The sequence below is a fragment of the Aulonocara sp. 'chitande type north' Nkhata Bay genome, linkage group LG17 (assembly GCF_057382095.1).
Source record: "Aulonocara sp. 'chitande type north' Nkhata Bay isolate Kocher_YH1m ecotype deep benthic linkage group LG17, A_spYH_male_GT1.1, whole genome shotgun sequence".
Taxonomy (NCBI): Eukaryota; Metazoa; Chordata; class Actinopteri; order Cichliformes; family Cichlidae; genus Aulonocara; species Aulonocara sp. 'chitande type north' Nkhata Bay.
The window spans coordinates 19,611,145-19,628,269 of NC_141360.1; the positions used below are offsets into that span (position 1 = coordinate 19,611,145).

General features: G+C 40.9%; 1 protein-coding gene across 4 annotated transcripts; it reads left to right on the forward strand.

The window, feature by feature from the left end:
* The first annotated feature begins 1,520 nt into the window (after nt 1-1,520).
* Nucleotides 1,521-16,140, forward strand: tbk1 (TANK-binding kinase 1). Of its 4 annotated transcripts, none has more exons than XM_086270418.1 (21): nt 1,521-1,585; nt 2,870-2,976; nt 3,907-4,047; nt 5,239-5,368; nt 5,573-5,754; nt 5,890-6,050; nt 6,132-6,242; nt 6,376-6,555; nt 6,638-6,834; nt 6,947-7,005; nt 7,530-7,621; nt 7,713-7,814; nt 9,045-9,123; nt 11,557-11,678; nt 11,761-11,837; nt 12,761-12,800; nt 12,888-12,989; nt 13,077-13,173; nt 13,318-13,418; nt 13,506-13,577; nt 14,912-16,140. In XM_086270418.1, the coding sequence occupies exons 2-21, from the start codon at nt 2,890-2,892 to the stop codon at nt 14,949-14,951; spliced, it is 2,172 nt and encodes a 723-aa protein (XP_086126544.1). In that variant the 5' UTR covers nt 1,521-1,585; nt 2,870-2,889; the 3' UTR covers nt 14,952-16,140. The 4 variants fall into 4 exon arrangements, with proteins under 4 accessions (XP_086126544.1, XP_086126545.1, XP_086126546.1 ...); XM_086270419.1 differs by lacking the exon at nt 1,521-1,585 and adding an exon at nt 1,593-1,717; XM_086270420.1 differs by lacking the exon at nt 1,521-1,585 and adding an exon at nt 2,025-2,159.
* Nucleotides 16,141-17,125: the final 985 nt, after the last annotated feature.

The window sequence follows — 17,125 nt, forward strand, 5'->3', positions numbered from 1 at the left end:
TGATGTATAGTGTATATTATTGATGTATTTAAGGAGCTGAAGTTAAAAATTGAAAAATCTGAAAAAAAATCGAGACCCTTGGAAAGTTTCATTTCATTTGCTTTAACACAGCGAAAATGGTTGGAAAAAGTGAAGTGGCCACAAATGGCCACCACAGAGCCCAGAGGGTTAAGAGTGTTTAAGAAACTTGAGGGAGTGAGATAAACAAATACACGTAACTACAAAAGAAAAAAATGGGAGAGAATAAGAGGGGTTTAGCTTCGTGAAACTTTTTTCAAATGCAGCTTTATTAAAAAATGTTTGAACATTTTGTGGCTTCACACAATACTTCTAGGTTTTCAGCCATTTTTCATTATTTTCAAATGCTTTCATTCCGTCTGCACAGGAAAAATAATCTGATGATAATTACTTTTGTGAGTCTAATTTTCCAGAATGGAAGCAAAACAGCATTTATGTTTATGCCACAGTTTAACACAGTTAAGCAAACTTTTCAGAACTGCTTTGAAAGTATTCACATGAGCCCTATCCCTCCACAGAGATCTACCCTCCAGCTGTTAGAGGTCCCAGCTGTCTGTGAAAAATTGGATCAACTGCAGCGTCGCCATGGCAGCCACCCTCACATGAGTGATGGCTGCTCAGTCCTGCAGTGAAATCAACTGTTAGAGGTTTAATGTGTGTGAGACATTAAGTCCAACATAAGCACTTCTTTGACCAAACTGCCTTCACCAGCTCAGAATAAAATCTAAACACTATATTTATTTACCACTGCATTTACATTTAGTTCATGTTACTTAAAAGTCCCGCAAGAAGGGCTGAAAATCCCTGTTAATCCCTATTAAGAAAATTGCTACAAGAGATTATTAAGCAAACATTTATTTTCAAACATGTTTCATTACTATGATGCTAATGTTAATAATGTAATAAGCATAAGAAATTAATAATGCTCTCGCACACATTTAATAATATGTTAATAGTATTCTATATTAATATTAAATATATTTGAGAGTTAATATATATTAAGAATCCAAGAAATACTTGTTTTTTAATAATACCGATTTTGTGATATTGTAATTAATATAAAGTACTTTTCTTCCAAATACAAATATTGGTCCAAAAAAAGAAATCTGTGATTATTTTATTTGCAAATAACCGGATGTACAAACCTTTGCGTCACAGCTGTATGTTATAAATAAATCCAGATCGATTTGTATTTCTTCCACTTCCTATGGGCTCAAAGGAAGTGATACATACAAATCTCTTTTACGCACACACAAATTCTTTTTACACATACAAATCTCTTTTACGCACACACAAATTCTTTTTACACATACAAATCTTTTTTATGCTCACACAAATTCTTTTTACACACACAAATTCTTTTTACACATACAAATCCTGATTTACAAGTACAAAACTGATATACAAGTACAAAATATTTATGATCACAATTTGAGGCCATACTTATCCTATCGGTATTACGGTAGGATCAGGCCACACCCCTACATATGTTGGGTTCTCTGATTAGATTACTGCTGTCACGTGACCCGACAATAGCGGAAGAAGAAGGCTCGACCGCAGAGCGAAGGTAAGGAAATAAACAAAATAAAGACGGGTCGTTTTAACGGGGAAAACTCCCGGTAGTGTTTTTACTTCCCGCACGTATACAGAGCCTGGGGCTCGCTGCTGACGGACCCGGTGTTCGGGCTCGGTTTGGACGGTAGGTTTACTCAAGTGACGCGGTTTTTTTGGTCGTTCCGGTTCGTGTCGACAGAAAGAAAAAATAAGACACGAACAGATCAAACAGATACCGGATCGATAACCAGCCCAGAGGAGCTCGTGCGGCACGGGGTCAGCAGGTAACCTGAAGTGTGATGGCCCGCAGGTGGAAGCGTTCAGCTGTGTTCGTGTTTAACCGGAAACCGTAAACAGTAAACAGAAACAAAGGTTAAAGACGTCATCGTTTGTCCGGTAACGACCCAAAGTCGGCTGAATAACCTTCATGTTGCGCGCACTTCTACCTTTTTCTTGTTTCAGGCCTCAAACGGGAATTTCCAGGCAGCTGCCGTGACGTCACGACGCAACCGGTGACGCAGCGAAAAAACATTTTTTAAACTTTTATTTTTTTAATATATATTAAGTGGCGGGAGTTTTCCAACCAGGTGCTTTTTATTTATTGATTGATTTATTACTGATATGTACAGCAGTTTAACACTATCACTTTATCAGTTATTGATTAGTTGTTTCTGCTGAATATTGATGTATTGTTTTTGCTCTTTATCGATTAGCTGTTTGTGGACTCTACACCACAGCCAGCTAATGGATGCATCATAGAAACAACTGATCAATATAACAGCTGAACAGTGTAGATCAGAAATACCTGACCCATACAAACCACAAATAACAATCAATGGATGCCACAAATTCAGATCAGTATACACCAAAATGCCCAATCTGTATCGATGATTTGTTCACTACTGTTTAGTACTGATGACCTGATTGTTGATTTATCAATATAAATCAGACACAGCCAGAGTCTCTAGTGTGTATAAACTGGCTGGTTATGCTGTATATTGATGAATACTGATTGACAGGCCCTTAATTTTTTAAAGTAAGACTAACATGCTTCTAAGAGAAAATAAACTCTAAGAAATGCCTCAGATTTTCAAAGTAAAGGCCCTCAGTTAGGGTTTAAGTTACTAGATTTTCAAAATAGAAATCTGCTTCTTACTGTATCAGTAACAACTGCTGTCTCCTTTTTAGCTAATCTATTTACCTCCAAGTGTTTTAGCAGTAAACTCGACTGATTGGGTTGTGTTGTGTATTAATCGTTGTTTCCCTTGATGTTGATCAGTTTGTGCTGTGTCTGCAGGATCACCCGCAGCCTTCAGGATGCAGAGCACCGCCAACTACCTGTGGCTGATCTCAGACCTGCTCGGTCAGGGAGCGACGGCAAATGTTTACCGTGGACGGCACAAGGTATTTTGCCATGCCAGCCGCGAATTGTTTTTCTCTCTGGAAATACAGAAACACTCCGTGAAGATATCAAGATATTTTTATTCTGGTTTTGATCCCTTCTGTTTATGAAGAAGTGAACTGTTTCAAAGTCTTTCAGCAATATTTGAGTTCAGAACTGATGGTAGACAGCAGATAGATATTGAGTGTTTCCCCTGATTGCAAAGGGGAAACATTCAGGTACGCTTACAGTTTATGGTTTAACATGTCAGAGTGAGAGGCTCATATGTTATTTTCACCTTCTCAAACCTAAAGATGTCACCTGGACACATTCCAGAAAGCAGGTTTAACAAATTCTAAACCTGAACTCTGAGTTTCGGTTCTACAAAAGCCAATCAGAGTTTGTTTTTGTCCTGAGTCACAAAATCCACAATTATCCATTATTATCCACAGTTAACGAATAACAAGTTAACATTAGTTTCTTGTTTGTAAAGCCGTGAAAGCTTTCATATGAGCTTCGATTCCGACTGAAAAAGAGCCAGGCAGCTACTTCTGCATGAGGGGCGGAGTCATTGACTTCATAGTCTGTTACCCTGGTAACATCATCTTGGGGTGAACAAACTCAGTCTTTAGTAAAACCTGCGTTATTGATCTTCACGCTGATGTTGATCTCATTTATTTGTTCCAGGTTGAATTCATTCATAAAAATGTTGTTACTGTGCAGAAAAGTTTCTCCTTTTCAGATCTGAATAATTAAATCTGATGTCGGGTTGAGTTTCGTGTCTGAGCTCAGCTTGTGCTTTAAACCCTTCACGCTGCCTTCAGCCTGCAGACTACGCTGAGGGCAAATTTCTCCCAGAATATTTATGGTCCTTCTGAGTTTCACCTCTTTTAAAAACAGGATTTATTTAAAAAGTGATGATTCTTGAGTGTAATGTACACGTCTGTGTGTAGAAAACCGGCGACCTATACGCTGTCAAGGTGTTCAACAACCTGAGTTTTCTGCGGCCGCTCGATGTCCAGATGAGAGAGTTCGAGGTGCTGAAGAAACTCAACCACAAGAACATCGTGAAGCTGTTCGCTGTGGAGGAGGAGGTCAGTAACTTCATGTTTTATTCTTACTGAGAATATTTAGTCCTAGCAAGTGAAAGATCCCTGATTTGATCCCAGGAGGAAACGGGAATCTTCCAGAAATAACATGTTAGGTTAGCTAGGGCAGTTGCACATCTGGGCCCAGATGTGGCCCAGATGTGCAACTGCTGGCCCACATTCGGGCCTGGCTGTTGTTGTTGATTCAGGTCGAGTCTACATGCTTTAACGCAGCTTCAGGTTCATCTTATATGAGCCAGATGTCAGGTATGTCGCAACTTTTTGGCCACATCTGGCTCACACAATACCTGTGAGTCCCATAACTGAGCTGAAAGGCCCAAAAGTGTCTGAATGATGTGAGGCCGTGATAAAGAGCTCAGCTCCACTCTGCCAGACAGAAACCTCTGAAGGTTTGACCCACGACTCATACTCACTGTGAAAAAGAACCCGTCAGACAAATGAAGCCGAGCACAAGGATGAGGTATTGCCACTGTATCCTTGTGCTCGGCTTCATTTATTTGTTCAGCTGTCTAAGTTTACAGAGTTTATTCAGCTGTAAATGTGAACAATATTCAGCAGAATTTGGGAGTGTTACCTGCTCTTCATAGTTAAGTTATATTTAATTTAAAAAAGCAGAAAATATTATTTTCATTTTTCATGTTGTTGATCTTCAAAACCTTGAAAGCTGCCACTAAAGATTCCCATCATCATAAAATTGGTTTATAGCCCAAAACAAGAAGGAATATTTCCTCTAATGTAAGAGGAGGAAAACAAGATGGAACCTAAAAAACAGAAACAAGAGTGAAGTCCTAAATATTTAAATTGAAGACAAAAGTATAACATTTTTAATGCCATAAATCTGACAACAACATTCAGATTTCGCATTTTTTAGTTTTTAATGTAAAGATTCAAATTTCGTGGTTATTAAAAGAGTTTTGCAGATGTTTGTTTCAGTAACTAAAACAAGTAATTTTTAGCCCTGAATTAGCCTGTCGGGCGCTTCTACCTCCTGACTCTCAGCTCCAGCTTTAGTTTCAGCTTTTAGGCTCAGTTTATGTGGTTCTTCAAAGTGATTTCAAACTAAACTAACATGTAAAAATTGACCAAAGCTGAAATTATATTTTGTAGCTGAGAAATAATGTTGACATCTTTAAGGAGAGTAAAAACATCCTTCTAACGTCCTCCTCCTCCTCTCAGTCCAACACCCGTCACAAGGTCCTGGTGATGGAGTACTGTCCCTGCGGGAGTCTCTACACTGTCTTGGAGGAGTCGTCCAATGCGTATGGACTCCCCGAGGACGAGTTCCTCATTGTTCTCCATGATGTTGGTGAGGGACACATTTAACTGTGACACTCTGCGTTGGTTCCAGCTGATCAGGTTCTTTTAAATGTGAAATCTTGCTCTGTGAAGTTTGAGCAGTTAAAAGGAAATCAAACACGAGTGATCAGTCTTCTCTTTAAATGTGGAAAGAAATGCATATAAATGGTTCAATATGGCGACTGAAACTGATTGGTTGTTGTGTCCCCTTCAGTGGCAGGTATGAACCACCTGAGAGAGTACGGCATCGTTCACCGGGACATCAAACCGGGAAACATCATGAGGGTGATCGGAGAGGACGGACGCTCCGTCTACAAGCTGACCGACTTTGGAGCAGCGAGAGAGCTGGAGGACGACGAGCAGTTTGTGTCTCTGTATGGCACTGAGGAGTACCTGGTCAGCAAAACAAACACACGCAGTGAACAGGAACTGTAGATAAAGGATGGCAGCATACACAAACATGCCAGTTAGTGATGTCACAGCTGGTGCAGCTGCTGCTGAGTAACTCTTCTTCATATGTCTCTTATGCAGCACCCTGACATGTACGAGCGCGCTGTGCTGAGAAAAGACCACCAGAAGAAGTATGGAGCCACGGTGGACCTGTGGAGCATCGGCGTCACGTTCTACCACGCCGCTACCGGCAGCCTTCCCTTCAGACCGTTCGAAGGGCCGCGCAGGAACAAAGAAGTCATGTGAGATCTAGCTGTGACCTTTGACCATTCTGACACGAATTGAACTGAGCTGAAACTTACCCAGCTGTTTGTCTGCCTCAGGTATAAAATCATCACAGAAAAGCCGTCCGGGACGATCTCTGGCCATCAGAAGTGTGAGAACGGGAAGATCGAGTGGAGCACAGAGATGCCGGTGTCCTGCAGCCTGTCAAAGTATGAGACCCTCACATACCCTGATCATCACGCTCATGAACAAACATGTTGAGGGATATATGTGTGGAAATGTCTCGGCCTGTTGTTTCCTTCATGGTCACACACACAGATCATGTCTCTGGTTTTGTTTCAGGGGTCTTCAGAGCCTCCTGACCCCAGTTCTCGCCAACATCCTGGAGGCCGATCAGGAGAAATGTTGGGGCTTCGATCAGTTCTTCGCTGAGACCAACGACATCCTGCACCGAACCGTCGTTTATGTCTTCAGCCTGCAGCAGGCCACACTGCACCACGTCTACATCCATGAGTACAACACGTAAGCCTTGAGTGCCCGTGCACCTGCTTTCTCAAACAGTCTGCACGGTGTCTGAAAGCTGCTGTTCTTCATGTGCCCACAGGGCAGCGCTGTTCCAGGAACTGTTGTGCCGCAGGACCAGCATCCCTCTGCATAATCAGGAGCTGCTTTACGAGGGCCGCCGCCTCGTCCTCGACGCCAACCGCCAGGCCAAGACTTTCCCCAAGACCTCCAGAGAAAATCCCATCATGCTCGTCAGCCGTGAGTCCGTCGCCACCGTGGGACTCATCTTTGAAGATCGTATGCACTTCCTTTTTTTTCTTCTGTCATGTTTAATAAAACCAGAATTGATGTGATGGGTTTTGTGATGGGATATGTTGGTTAGAAACTGGACTTGATTTTGTTTTCACAGCCAGTCCTCCTAAAGTTCAGCCCCGCTATGACCTCGACCTGGACGCCAGCTACGCAAAGGTACTGAACTCACATCATCTTAGCTGTGAATCTGATTGGCCCTGGAAAAAAATAGTAAAACATTGCTAGTTTATACGGCCTGTTCAATTACAGGAGCTTAGGTGTGTCAGCATAAGAAATCAGGACCACTTCAGGATGAACTCTAACCCATTAATCTTTCTCTAATTCACTCATCTGGTGACTTTTAAGAAAAAAGTTTATTTTGAACTCTTACAAACAGATTTACAGAGTTACAAAGACTGAACTACACAGAATAATTCTGAACTATTTTTAAATAGATAGATAAATAGAGACTAGAAATGATTGCAAAGGGACTCTAAAAATAACTTATAGATCACCCCAAGACAGCTGGGTTAGGCTCCAGCCTCCCCCCCGTGACCCTGAAAAGGATAAGCGGAAGAGGATGGATGGGTACAAACTACCACAAAAAAACTTGAAGCTTTTTGCAGAGGGACCACCGTGAGCCAGTCTTTTTTTCCTTCAGTCCCTCGATGCTCGCTGACCTTCCTCTTCCTGTTGTTCAGACTTTTGCAGGAGATGTCGGCCATTTGTGGAAAACTTCAGAGTCTCTGCTGCTTTATCAGGAGCTGGTGCGGAAAGGAGTTCGAGGTTTAATGTAAGTTCACGTCACAAAAATCTTCTCAGATGTGGAGCTCAGTTGGTTTTCTCATGTGATGTCATTTTTCTTTGTGTATTTATTTGTGCAGTGAGCTGATGAAGGAGGACTACAATGAGATTATGCGCAAGAAGTTGGAGGTTTTCCATCTGTGTAACTTCTGCACACAGATGTTGGAGAAGACCGAGCAGCTGTGAGTGAGGCCGTTAACCCGCACACTGCTCCTACAGATGCATCACAAACGAACAAAGCCAGCGCCTGACCCTTAGATTAGCGAGATCGATGGCCTCAGTTCTAACTTATATAGATCCTAATGTCAAAACCGCTGCAGTGAACAACCGGCCCAAAGAGCCGCTTGCAGAGACTAGAAACAACGAGACTTGGAACTATCACCAAGTAGCACAAAGACTCATGTAGTTACTACCAAAACACTTGACATTAATTAAAAAAAAAAAAAAAAAATATATATATATATATTAGGGGTGGGTTTTTATAATCGATTCATCGATTAAAATCGATTCTGGCTTGGATAACGTAAAATTGGCCGACATATCCTCAGCATAACCATGTATAATATCCACAAAACTTAAAAAGTGGTTATACACACACAATACGGTAATATTATGTTGACGCACAGTACGTATCACTCCGCGAGGCTCCGGCCTACAATAGCTGTAAAGCTCCGACAATCCATCAAGCAGTGTGAGTTTGTAGCTTAGCAAAGTTGGACTAAAACATTTGACAGATTTTCGAGCGCCATGTACATAAAATCGTTTCGAGGTCAGTAAACAAACAACCAGAATTCATACATAAGGCACACGGGATTATAAGGGGCGCTGTCCAAGTGTGCCGTATTTTCCAAAAAACACTGTAATAACGACGGCCCGCTAGCATGCTCTACCAAAAATAGTGCTTTGTTGTGTATCTGAGGGACGAAAGCTAAACCAGTTCCACACCACTGAAGTTGCAGCATTTTTACAAACCAATTCTGTTTCATCCGTTTGATTCAACGATCCGCTTTCGCCCTTCTCATTCTCCGTCGCCATCATACTTTTTCTGCCATGTGCGTACAAAAACAAAGGCACTGCGCATGTGTGTTTTACCCATATTCTAAAGCGATATTTCATTTTCTTATCGTTGCCAAACATTATACCGGTGTTACCATGAACGGTATGATATGGCCCAGCCCTAGTCTCAAGTTGTTTTTCCACCAACCTCGCATTTCTGTTTAACACTGACTTTGTGAATTTGTTCAATGTAAGCAACTCTCTTAGATGGTCACAGTTCTTTAGATCTGTTTTTCATAATTCAGCCTTCATTAACTGTTAAAAGTGAAATGTAATGCAGTGTTTGAATAATAATAATTTCCAGAGTGTAATCCTGAAAGTTTTGTTAATAACGTGATGCTCTCGCCGTGCTTCAGGTTCGAGGTGCTGATGCAGGCCAACATGCTGTCGTCAGAATACGACGAGATCTCAGACATGCACAAGAAAGTTCTCAGAGTGAGTGCTGGTGCTCTTTTCCTGTCTCTGTGCATCACATTTGTTATTCAGACATCTTTCTAACATGCTGCAGTTCTTTGTCTCTCAGACTCTCCAGATTTTTATCAGCTTGGTTCTTAAAACCTCTGAACGAGCTGAAACTCATAAATCCTCTTTTTTAATTTTATTGTAACCTGACAGTAATAATCTGAGAGAACAGCCACACTGAACTCTTGGTGGTGACTCTGATTTTGAGTTTGAGAATTGAAGAAACTTTAAATATTTTGCCCTTCATAAAAATATATCCCGTCAAAATTATGCAAGTTAGAAATATGAACATGCTGCCAAAAACCCCAGAAAAAATAAATGAAAGCATACACAAGGTTCGAGCCGCATGTAGACAGAGCTGGGTATTGCTTCAGGAAAGGAACTAATAAACTGTGCGGGCCATTCAGTGTCGTACTTTCCCTTGAGTGTATCATTACACTGCAGCTCCATCTGAATCTGCACAGGTGCAGTTCAGCAAAGTCCGCTGACTTGGTTCAGCATTACTTGGCAACAGGGAAAGTGAGGCAGGTTGCACTGGTGCATTTGTGACAGTGTCACTTGAAATGCCTTCACAGCATCATACATGCCATGTCCATGAACTGACAGATTTCCTTGCTGAGCTCAAAAACTCTATTGAGAATTTTTATCCCATCTCAGCCAACGGACCTCTATATGATGAGGAATGTCGGCAAACTCTGAATCTATTTCCCACATAAAAGACTGAAATTGACGGTGATTTAATCTTTTAACTCAGATAAAATTTATGGTTTGCGTTACGGTGATCATTACATGCTCCATTTTTAGTACTTTACCACACAGCCTTTCCTGGTGTGTGATGCAGTGATATGCTGTTAACTCATCGGTACAGTTCTCCTCCTGCATCTTTTGTTTTCACCGCACAACACCTGCGCTCCATCTGTTGTAAGTCCAACAAGTTTGTCCCAGGGCAGTTTCATGTCGGCTACACTTTGACATACGTTTTAAAAAATGTCTTTCCCTGTCGTTGTCCCGTGCATCGATTTAATGTTCAATATTTCCTCTCCACGGATGAAGATGGCCAGCTGCGCAATGTCCACAGCAAAAGAGTATGCAATAAAGTTTTTGCTTCTTTCACACAACTATGTTCTTAAATCCGTGGCCATCTCACAAACCCGATCAGCAATCGTATTTCTGCTCAGGCTCACATTTGCCAAACTCTGCGTTTTGTCTGGACACAAGATGTCGCACAGGTTCATCATGCAGCTCTTCAGAGTGGTACCGGGCTGATTTGACTGTCTCCTCTGCTACAATACACAGCTTCACTTTGTGATTTTGCTGTGGTGAAAAAAGTCTGCTGAAATGTCAGATTCTTCTTTAGCTCTTCTACTTTCTGTAGTTTCTGCTCTGCATTTAGGTTTTTCAGCTTATCCTGACATTTTGTCTCGTAGTGCCGTCTTAAATTAATTTCCTTAATTGGGGCGACCGTGGCTCAGGGGGTTGGGAAGTGTATCTGTAACCGGAAGGTCGCCGGTTCGATCCCCAGGCTCTCTGGTCATTGTGTCCTTGGGCAAGACACTTTACCCTACCGCCTACTGGTGTTGGCCAGAGGGGCCGATGGCGCTATGGCAGCCTCGCTTCTGTCAGTCTGCCCCAGGGCAGCTGTGGCTACAACCGTAGCTTGCCTCCACCAGTGTATGAATGTGAGAGTGAATGAATAGTGGAATTGTAAAGCGCTTTGGGTGCCTTGAAAAGCGCTATATAAATCCAATCCATTATTATTATTAATTACAGCCACATTAGCTCCACTAATAAGACACACGGGTTTACCAGCAATGTCTGTAAACATATATTCAGTCACCCACTGGCGCTGAAAGGCTCTGTTTTCAGAATCAACTTTTCTCTCCACCATTGTGCGCGGCTAACTTCGCAATAACAGAAGTTTTACTTGATTGACGCGGGAATGTTCCCAGTTAGCCTAGCCTTCAGTGAGGAGGCTGCAGCGCTGCATTATGGGATCTGTAGTTTGTATATTATTAGCGCCTCATATTGCTGGGCCATGCATAACAATAATAGTACATCTATATAAAATGATCTCACGGGCCGGATATAAATGTACGCCGGGCCGGATGTGGCCCGCGGGCCTTGACTTTGACACATGTGGTTTAAAAGGTCAAACTTAACAGCTGAGTAGGACTATAAGAAAAGTGCTTAGTAGTTTTGTGACTCTCAGAAACACTTGAGTTAAGAATTTTTGGTCACGTGCTCACTTTAAAAACCTCCAGTATCACCATACATATGATATCATTAGAGTCTGAGGTTGTCTGTTAATTATGGTGCAGTCGTCTAACTGTGCCTCATTTCTTTCAACTGTTTTTAAAATGTTGGTGATTTTTCTTTGTTTCGTCCTGACGTAATGTTTCTGTGCAGATCTCCGGCTCTCTGGAGCCCATCGAACGTACAACACAAGACGTCAAGAGTAAATTTCTGCCTGGAGGCCTTCTGACCGACACTTGGACGCAGCAAGTTGGGACGCACCCTGAGGACAGGAAGTAAGTTTGAAAGAACAGGAAATAATAATGCAAAAGTGATGTGTGGTGATGCAGTGCGTGACGCTGGGCTTTTTCTCTGCAGTGTGGAGAAGATCAAAGTGCTGCTGGACGCCATCACCGCCATCTACCAGCAGTTCAAGAAGGACAAAGCAGAGAGACGTGAGTTCACAAACACGGCTGCAGATTCAGCTGTTTATCTGTGGAGGAAGAGTCATCGTTAAATCAGGTTTCATTTAGAACCAGCTTCACCTACAGTCTGCATCAGGATCAAAACTTCTGTTGGTCTAAGGAGATTTATTGATGAGGCTCAGAAACAGAAAGCCTGCACACAGTTAGCTTCACGGCTGGTCCAACAGCACATGTATTTGTAGGAGTTTCCTTTTCAGAGCACCTAATAATTCTGGAAGATTATTTAAAGAAAACATAAAAACATGATTTACTAAGTTTTACAGCACACACTTTACTGCAGATTGTACCATATCAGCAGCTTTTATTTCATGCCTGATGTTGCTATGTGGCTGTTCATTTCTTCACAATTTGCACAATACCTGTGGTGTACTGCAAGGCTCAATTTTGGGTTCCATTTTATTTTCTATTTATTTGCTTGTGTCTTCCATTGCTATGCAGATGACACTCACATTTACCTTCACAACCTCGCTGCTGTATTAAACTTTTAAAATGTCAGATGTTACGAAATATTCTGCACCTGCATAACAGAAAATCAGAAATCATTTCTATTTCTTTCTTGAACAAAACACACAAACTGAAACAAAAGTGATCCTCCATCAGTCGAAGTTTAAGATGTGGGATATGTGCAGCTCTCCTTTGTTGTCATTGTTGAGCTGTTCTTTTCCATTTACTGACAGCACACTTAGTCTTCTGTTTAATAAAAGCTTTTGTTTGCTGTTGAGGTTTACCAACAGTTATGATGACACGACACTGTCACGCTGTGCTTAAAGCAAATGAACTGAAGGTTTTAGTTAATTTAAGCCAATTTTAAAATCTTTTAAACCGAGAGCATGTCGCTGTCACAGGAGTAAAAGTGAAACTTTAAATGGTTTGGTTTCATTTCTTCTGTTCAGGTCTGCCGTACAACGAGGAGCAGATCCACAAGTTTGACAAGTAAGTTCCGGTACTGTCAGCTATGTGGATGTCCTCCGTCAGGCTCCGCCTTCTTTCTGATGCCATGTTTTTGTTTCTCTCCTACAGACAGAAGTTGGTCCTTCACGCGAGTAAGGCCAGGACTCTGTTCACAGACGAGTGCGCAATGAAGTACCGTCTTTTCATCTCCAAGAGCGAGGAGTGGATGAGGTAATGACAGGCAAGCGGGCAGCTGGGTCGTGACCCGAGCTCCTCTCGGCTTGAGTGTTGACGTTTTGCTTTCTTTTGCTTTTTCAGGAAAGTTCATCATGTGAGGAAGCAGCTGCTAAACCTGTCCAGTCAGCTGATCAGCATCGAGAAGGAGGTGACCATGCTGATGGAGAGAGCCATCAAGGTAAACATTAAAGCGATTTCAGGTGCTGGGCGGCTGACGCACACGAAATCTGTCATCATAACTAAGCACATTCGTTTACGGCCAAGTTTCCCAGAATGAAGTCTGGAAGTGACAGAAATACGTGTCTGTTTGTTTGTCTTCCAGCTGCAGGAACAGCTGCCACAGAAAGTTCTTCCTCTGGTGTCCAGTGGCATGAAGCCTCAGGCCTACCTGAGCCAGAACACGCTGGTGGAGATGACTCTGGGGTTTGTTTGTTTCCTCTCTATTGTCGCATCGTGTTGAGTTCCATCTGAAGCAGCCGTGAGTGCTGACTCAGTGCTTCTGTGTTTCAGGATGAAGAAGCTGAAGGAGGAGATGGAGGGAGTGGTCAAAGAGTTGGCAGAAAACAACCATTTCTTAGAGAGGTCAGACTTTTCTGTTTTTAATTTAAGACTACGGTAAATCAGCTGCAGGTTCTGTTTCTATTGTTTGATTTAAAATGTAAAAAGTACGCAGACCGCTCGGAAACAGATGCAGGTTCGATGTTTATGGTTCTGAATTTATTGACTGAATGTTTTCTCTAAACCAGGGATATCAAATTTATTTTACACCGTAGCCCACATACAGCCCAGTCTGAGCCGAACCAGTGATATCTTAATATAAGATAAAGAAGTGCAGTGCAGACTGTCCTACAGTTATAAATCTGTCAGTTCTCAAAACAAAAAGACATTAAATTCCATTTAATGTCTTTTGTATTTGTTTATTTATTTTTATTGTGAACCCAATATAAAATCTGTAACTTTCTGTAATTTGTTTACCTGTTACTTAATTATTTCAATGTAGTATGAATGACCATTGAGGAGCTCCTCACCATCAGCAAAAGCTGTAAAACTAAAATAAAGTTAAAGTCCAAATTTCATGCCCTCCTTTGTATTTCCGAAGTCATGCAGTAGGCTAGTTGGAGTCTTTGGTCGGCCGATTCTGGCCCCAGGGCCTTATGCTTGACATAACTTTGATTTCTGTTTAATCAGCTCATGTAAAATTTAGACCTAAAAGATGCTTATGAGCGTGCCTCTGAATAATATGGACCAGTGCCAACTCCCTAACAAAACAATAAGGACAAAAAATGAGCTGATCAGTGACCCCTAAAATACAGTAAAGTTTATTCTAAAAGAATTTGATTTTTAAAATCAAGTTGTCACACTTAGTACTACCAGTAATACCAGTATTCTAATGGTCGTCAAACCACAAATTTATTGATACATACTGAAGTGTCAACACTCATGATTAGGGTCTTTTATGAGGGAAAAGTGAACATTATACAGATTATACATTATCCTCCTAAAGTTCCATTAAAATTAGATAATTATAATGTTAGTACATTTAATGAAGCAAATAAAAATGTTACCTTCAACTAAAACAGTTTCAAATGTGGCCAACTTATTTTTTTTCTGCATTTTAAAGTTCAGCAGGTTTCTACTTCATATTTTCAGAGCTGAAAAACACAAAAGTTCAGTTTAAAAACAGCAACCAAACCCACAGGAAGTACAGAGGTGGGGGTCATTTTGACCTGGATTTATGAACACTGACACTGAACACGTGAACACTTTCTTAGAAACAGAATAAAAATATTTTTGTTTGCCTGAGCCAGCTTCTGAAAACCTGCCTTCAGCTTCTTGTTTGACTTTCTTTTATTTTAACTTTAGTGTGATTATTTTGGCACAAATGTGACTCTGTCTGGCCTGTATCACCTCTGCAGGTTTGGCACTCTGACACTGGATGGGGGCCTGAGAGGATGAGTGGAGTCGAGTGTCGCTGCAGTTTGTACATATTCTGTGTGTTTACTGTGTAAATAACGTCGGACTGTTGAAGACAAAGCTTTTTGTATGAGTCTCTGGAAACTCTGGCTCAATTGCTTCAGTCGCTTTAAAAGAAAAAGATCGGAGAGGTTTTCAGCTAAGGATCGGCAAAAGAATGCAGAGCAGCTTCATCCAATCACATCGCAAAGAGACCCTGAAACACCTTTGAGTATTTAGGCGGACACAGCCGGGAACAACAGGTTTAGGGAGGGTTTATGTCACGTTTGGAGTCAAATACTTTCGGCTGCAGGTGTTATTGGAAATGATGAATGGATTAAAGATCACCACAGGTGTGTTTACGTTGTTCTGTAGTTTTTCACCTGAAGTGGAATATTTAAGAGAACAGTTTTAATGGATTAAATGTTAATGGTTTAATGGGTAAAAAAATAAATAAAACAAACGTTAACTTCAATGTCTAAAGAGTATTTACTGGACCTTTCAGCAACAGGCTCTGATTAATCTGATTTTACTCTGTAAAAACTTTAAAGCATGAGCAGAGTTTGAGATGCTTTGATATAGAAGTTTTAGGTTCTAATTAATATCAGGTAGAAAACATTTAAATCTCTGACTGATGATTCAGATGAAGCTGTTTCCTGCTCTTTGGGGCAAATTAGGCTAACATTATATAGAGTATATTATGGAGTATTTAATTTTTTTCCAGCTGGATTAAGGAACATTTAAGGGTTTGAATCTGTGGAAAAATACAAAATGGCATTAAGTTTGCAATTAAAACAATTTTTAAAGTGTTAACTTCTGAAATGTTCAACTTGATCTGAGTTTTTTAGAGGATTGTGTATTAAATTAGTTTTTTTTTCCTTTGTTAAGTGTCATCAAATGTATTTATTTCCCTCTAAGTTGCATTAAAGTACTGTATTTATGGGGAAAGCTGGTGTCCTTTTAAAGGCACTGAATTTTATCGGACTGTGGATTGAACAGAATATTTCTGATTAATGATTATTTTTTTTCTCATATGTTAGTCTCTCTTTGTCATACCTCTATCCTTCAGCTGGTCGTCCTTTTCGCTATCTTTGTTTTATTTCTTGTCCATGATTAAAACGCCAAGTGACTGTTTAAATGACCTGTAAATACGCCATTCAATCAATCAATAAATAAACTGATCAGGCATGAAGCTGTGTCAGCGTGACCTGTTGAACAGTTTCAGATTAAAAGAGTTGTTTCACACAAACTGCTCCAAAAAAGTGTTCGAGGGCAACCTGATCACAGCTCACCAGACCTCCTTCATGTGGTGGATTCTGTTTATCATTAATGACTTTACAACCTTCAAAGTAAAGATACTAAAAACATGCTGCTCTGATCTCCACCCAACAGCAGGTTTTCAGTTATTAAATACAAGACTGAAGGCAGAGACCCACAAACACGCAGCAGCACGAGGTGGATGCAGTACAGGCCTGAAGAGGAGGAAACACGTGATGCCTATGGTTTCTAGACTTCAGGCAGATCCTGATTGCAGATATTAAAATGTGAGACTGTATAAATGTCTGCAATTCCTAGACAGTTAAAGCAACACTTGTTTTGAAGCCTAAACTAAAAGTGAAAGTTTACACCTCAAACACATCTCCATAGTTTAATTCAAAACCCACTGAGGTGCAAAGCTGCAAAAGAGCTGTCTTTATCCAGAAACACATAGTCCTCCCTGTAAGAATGAAGCTTAAAATAATAAAGAAATAATGTCAGTCCCTGTTAAACTTTCCAAGCTTTAAAACATTGTTTTAATTACAAAAGGATTATTAGTTATTATTTATTTTAAGCTTGTGCTAATGTTTTTGTTGAGTATTGCAGCATCGACAGCGATCAACTCGAAGGAAAATGACGACGGAGGCAAAAATGTCCTTAATATTTTGTGAACTTTATTCCTCATCAACACGCGGCAAAACTTTTCTCATGGGTGCCATTTTCGTTGTGGTATACTTTTTTTTCTTAGGGGCGTGATGACGCAGCATCCGTGCTCTTACAATGAAACAGTGCCTCCTTGTGGTGGCAACTAAAATACTGTCTCTGTTAAACCACAGTAACCATAATGCAGTTAAACACTGTACAACATGAATACACACAATGAATATCTTAACTCAGTTGTTCTCCTGGCTGAAGTTTGG